Here is a 5,783-nt window from a genome sequence, read left to right as displayed (position 1 = left end):
TCACATTAAATTTCATGTAATGTCATATTTTTCAGATTATGTCATTTTTTTGTGAAAATGAATGCCATGATGCCATATAAGCAAATCATTTTTAAAATAATATTTATTAAATGATTTTTTTTTTAATTTCTAAGTGAGAAAATATTGTTATATTTGTAAATATAATATTATTTTACTTTTATTAATTAATTTAGTTATGATATATAAGTTAATACCATATTTTTGAAAACTTACAAAAAATAAATTTACATAAATAAAATTATCCATGTCACAGTTAGCTTGATGTTATGTCATATTTATAAGAACTCAAGTCATATTTTTTGTGAGAATGAATGTGATTATGACACAAAAGTAAACACTTCTCAAATAATCTCTATTTTTTCCGGGAAAATTTTATGTTTACCACTTTCATGGTACCGCTTTTCATTTTTACCACCACTTAAGAGACATTTTCAAAAATATCTTCTTCATTAAGTAGCAAAAAGACTCTTATACCCTTGTTATTTATCTATATAATAAATCATTATTTAAATAAATAAAAAATAAATAAAATATTTTTTTTTTAATGTTTTCAAATTATACTTTTTCAAATTCGAACTTTTTTTCTAAATTCCTTTTGTTTTAAATTTTTTTCGATTTTGTTTTCAAAATTTCTTTTGAAAATCGAAAATTATGTTTGAAACTATTTTTTAGAATTTTTTTAATATTTTTTATATTTTTTAACTATTTATTTATATATTTATAGAATCCTAAATTTCACATTCCAAAAATCCTAATCCACCCTTCAACTATAAACCCTAAGTCTAGATTAGTTAACCTTAGAGGTATAAGTGTCGTTTACCCCTCATTAAAAGTGAGGGTAAAAATGATTGGTGTAAACATGAAAAGGTGTACTATGAATGTGGTATTTGTGGCAATTTTCCTATAATATAATTGTTATTTTAGAAAATACAAATTAAACTTTATTAAAAATCAACTAAAGCTAATAAATTTATTTTCAAAATTTAAATAAATTACAAAGAATTATTTTTATAGTTTTAGTTTTTTAAAAATAATTTTAAAGTTTAAAAAATAGTTATATTTAATATCAATAAAAATAAAATTATTATAACTGCGCAATGAGCATGAAACATCTTAGTATATATTAAAAACTAATAACTTCTCAGCCATACTATCTTTAGCAGTATACAACTAAATTAATTTCATAAATTTTGAAATTATTTGTTTATTTTATTGCTACAACACACATATAATAATAATAACAACAATAATAATAATAATAATAATAAATAGTTTGTATATTGAATCCAGGATCGATGCCAAAAAAAAATTGAATCCAGGATCTGCCATTTATGAAAACTATTGCTAGCGCCAAATGATTCTTCCTCTCCGTGCATGTTTTTACATTATAATAAAGTCCACCAAAAAGATCCAATTGATAATTGTTTAAAACAATATCAATTAAAAAAGAAAAGAAATATGCGAGGAAAAACTAATATGAAATTATGCAGTACTATAAATACATGTTGTGGACTTCAGCAATGTTGTTCACTATATCTCGCCGGCAAAAAAAGGTTCACCGTCTCACCAAACTCTCTCTTTCTCTCATTATCTTCAACCTTTTTTTTTTAAACTTCAATATCTTCAACATTTTAAGAAAAGGAAATAAAGAGAGGAAAATGATGGTTGTTTTAATAAAGTATGTCCTCGTGATAGTGATGACCTTGATATTAAGAGTCCTATACGACTCCATTTGGTGTTACTACGTCACACCAAGACGCATTAAGAAGTTAATGGAACGTCAAGGCATCACCGGCCCAAATCGACGCCTCCTTACCGGAAACATCATTGATATCTCCAAAATGGTTTCCTACTCTGTCTCCGATCATTGCTCCTCCATCCACCACAATATCGTTCCTCGCCTTCTCCCTCACTACGTCGCTTGGTCCAAACAATATGGTACGTACCCAGGTCCAACGTTCCTGGATGTCAGGTGTAAGATTATTTTTTTTTACATATGTTTTTGTTATTATAAAATTAAAATTAAAATTCAATAAGTTTTTTTTTTCTTGAATATTGGCGTCAAAAACATTAAAGCCACAAATTATAGTTTCATTTGACGATATATGCTTTCAAGTGGAGATGCGTGCAATGCATTTTCATTGAGAACAAAGTCGGATCTGAGACTTATGAAGGTCATGAACATTTTGATAATAATTTTAATTTAAACATTTTGATAATAATTTTAATTTAAACATTTTGACAATTTGGAGGCGATGCAACCCATACATAATACTTGTTAAAAATTTGGTGGCTGTCATACATTTACGCCATGTCATTACGAAATGACGAAAATTACCTTTTGCAGGGAAGAGATTTATAGTATGGAACGGGACGGAGCCGAGGCTGTGCTTGACGGAGACGGAGATGATTAAAGAGTTGCTGACGAAGCACAATTCCGTCACCGGAAAATCATGGCTCCAGCAGCAAGGCACTAAAGGGTTTATTGGACGTGGTCTTCTCATGGCCAACGGCGGGGCTTGGCACCACCAGCGCCATTTGGCAGCTCCTGCATTCACACGTGATAGGCTCAAAGGATACGCGAAGCATATGGTGGAGTGCACAAGGATGATGGCGGGGAAGCTAAGGAATGAAGTTAAGGAAAGTGGAGGAGATGATAAAGAGGTGGAGATTGGAGAGGAGATCCGGCGGCTCACGGCTGATATAATATCTAGGACGGAGTTCGGAAGCAGTTACGACAAGGGAAAGGAGCTTTTCAGTCTACTCACTGTCCTTCAGCGACTCTGCGCTCAGTCCACTCGCCACCTCTGTTTTCCCGGCAGCCGGTGAGTTCTTCATCTTTTTCTCGATTTAAGGCTATGATTAATACAATTCGCCTAACTTATGTGATTTAATTTAAAAAAAAATTAATAACACATTTATGCTGAACTACAACTTTTTTTTTTTTGAACTACAACTTATATATTCATTCCATTCCATTCCATTTTATGTATTGTTTAATGATTTTTCCCACACATAAAAATTTCTACTATAATTTTTACTAACACATAATTTTGTCTCTTTTATTAAAATTAACATAATTAAATTTAAAGCTTTGTATAATTTTTTGCATAAAAATTTAAAACAACAATTAATATAGAAAATATAATAATCATCTTGAAATGGCACTCAATCTGAAACGGCATTCTGCAGTATAGATACACAAGTTCTAATTAAATACTTAAATCAGTTCTATAGTATTGATAAAACTGATGTAACTTTAATTCAACAATATCAACATTATTAAACTAAAATTGAAATAACACACGTTACATGAGTATAAAAAAGCATTACTTTCGTACATGGTTACTAATTCTTAATTCACTAGCGCGCCAAAATTAAAACGTTGCATGCAACTATACTATAACCTCTTTAAATTAATACTTTATAAATTAATATACACTAAAATCTTTATAAAATAATATAATTTCATAGTTCCAAATTGAGTTTTTGGTTCAATTAGTATATTGATAAATTAATATATGTATAAATTAATAAAAAAATTCTAATTTTGGTGTAATCCTAACATTATTAATTTATAAAGGTTTAACTGTATTTGACATTTATAATTTTTTTTTTTTTGCTAAAAGAACTTTATCGTAATCCCGACGTGTAATTATTCTGTGTGTTTCTAAAGGTTTCTACCGAGCAAATACAATCGAGAGATAAAGAGTTTGAAAACTGACGTAGAACGTCTTTTGATGGAGATTATAGAGAGCCGGAAAGACAACGTAGAGATCGGTCGGAGCATCTCGTACGGGGACGACCTCTTAGGGCTTCTCCTGAACCAGATGGATCGCAACAAAAACAACCTTAATGTTCAAATAATAATGGATGAGTGCAAAACTTTCTTCTTCACTGGTCATGAGACAACCTCTCTTCTTCTCACGTGGACCCTCATGCTCCTTGCTCATAATCCCACGTGGCAGGAAAAAGTACGCCATGAGGTCCGACAAGTTTTTGGCCAAGACGGTATCCCTTCCGTTGAGCAACTCTCAAGTCTTACCTCGGTACGTTATTCTTACTCACACTGCTACATTTGTCTTTTTATTATTCATTTACGCTGGAACAATGGTTTCTATCGCCATCAAAATCACATGGACTTTACAATTTTTCCGAAATCTGTCGAAAGATCAATTAACAAAATCACAACGATTTAAAAGTTCTCTTCTTTATGAAAAAAGATTTTTAAAAAATATAATTGAAGGAGACAGTTCATTTGTGTTTCACGTTTTCCATTGAAATTCCCAAAAAGTAATTTATAAAAATAAAACATTGGATATTAAAATATGCAAAAGCAATAATTAACTTGAAGCCAAAAAAAAAGAAAAAAGAAAAAATATATCGTTTATAACTATTGAAACGTACATGTTAATGTCTTATGCGTTATGCATCAGAATACACATGTCGACTAAGTTTTGACTTTGGCGAGATTTGGGATAGAATCACAATCATTTCTTTTATTTTCTTAAAATGTCTTGGTGTGTAATGCCAATTTTTATGGGTGGGGGTGGGGTACTACCTTCTTTCAACACACTACAGGCAATGCCACTAAGTCGTAGTGCTTCTTCCGTAACTAAATCTCAATTAGTACATATCTGGTCAACTTTAATATGATATATATTGTTATATATCTACCCACAAATTTGTATTAATGTATTCTCCCGTAAATTATTATATAGTGTTTCTGTCAACTAAATAAACAAAAATGTAAAGATGGTTAATTGATTGATTAGATATAGTTCAGAGTCTGATAATGCATGTCATGCATGACACAACAAGTTTTAGATATTCACTTTTGTAACTGGTATTTTATTAGATTAATATATTATTTACATTAGCATTGGTGCAACATCAGATTAGATAGATACCCATGATGAATTGGTTTTCCACCCTTAAATCAAACTAAGGAATATTGGAGTGATGGATAAATAAAATATGCCACTTGTTTTAAAAGATTAGCACTACAACATGCGTTGCATAAAATACTGCAAAAAAAAAAAAAAAATCATGAACTAATGATTCGATTTGACAGCTTGAAAGAAAGACAATTCTTAAAACTAAGTAAAAGATCTTTGAGAAAGAGTCATATGGCACTTCCCAAGTTTGCTAGATATGATTCTTAATAAGATTAGGTAATATAATATTTAACTAACATCTTTCTTTTAATTTTTTTTTGAACAGTTAAACAAAGTGATAAACGAGTCACTAAGACTTTACCCTCCTGCCACTCTTCTACCAAGAATGGCATTTGAAGACATAAAACTCGGCGACCTGATCATCCCTAAAGGCTTATCTATATGGATCCCTGTCCTGGCGATTCATCATAGTAAGGAATTATGGGGTGAAGATGCGACTGAATTCAATCCTGAACGCTTTAGTTCTAGAAATTTCGCGTCAAGTCGTCATTTCATGCCTTTTGCAGCCGGTCCTAGGAACTGCATTGGCCAGAATTTTGCGATGATGGAGGCAAAGCTAATATTAGCAATGCTTGTTTCCAAATTCAGTTTCACAATATCGGAGAATTATAGACATGCTCCTATAGTTGTGCTTACTATAAAACCTAAGTATGGAGTTCAACTAATTTTGAAGCCACTGGATTCGTAAAGGGGGGTAGACCTATCTTATCAAGCTTCCTGAGAGACTACTGAATTTTGAGTAACATGAGGGAGTTGTAACTGAATGATTTTGAAATGAGTATAAATGAAGAGTTATTGGGTTCA

General features: G+C 30.8%; 1 protein-coding gene across 1 annotated transcript; it reads left to right on the top strand.

Annotated features, from left to right (window-relative positions):
- The first annotated feature begins 1,403 nt into the window (after positions 1–1,403).
- Positions 1,404–5,783, top strand: LOC106325215 (cytokinin hydroxylase). The gene is made up of 4 exons (XM_013763247.1): positions 1,404–1,959; positions 2,369–2,846; positions 3,698–4,070; positions 5,245–5,783. The coding sequence occupies exons 1-4, from the start codon at positions 1,506–1,508 to the stop codon at positions 5,665–5,667; spliced, it is 1,728 nt and encodes a 575-aa protein (XP_013618701.1). The 5' UTR covers positions 1,404–1,505; the 3' UTR covers positions 5,668–5,783.

The sequence above is a fragment of the Brassica oleracea genome, chromosome C2 (genome assembly GCF_000695525.1).
Source record: "Brassica oleracea var. oleracea cultivar TO1000 chromosome C2, BOL, whole genome shotgun sequence".
Taxonomy (NCBI): domain Eukaryota; kingdom Viridiplantae; phylum Streptophyta; class Magnoliopsida; order Brassicales; family Brassicaceae; genus Brassica; species Brassica oleracea.
The sequence above is the reverse complement of the archived record's forward strand: the minus strand, read 5'-3'. Positions and strand labels throughout refer to the sequence as shown.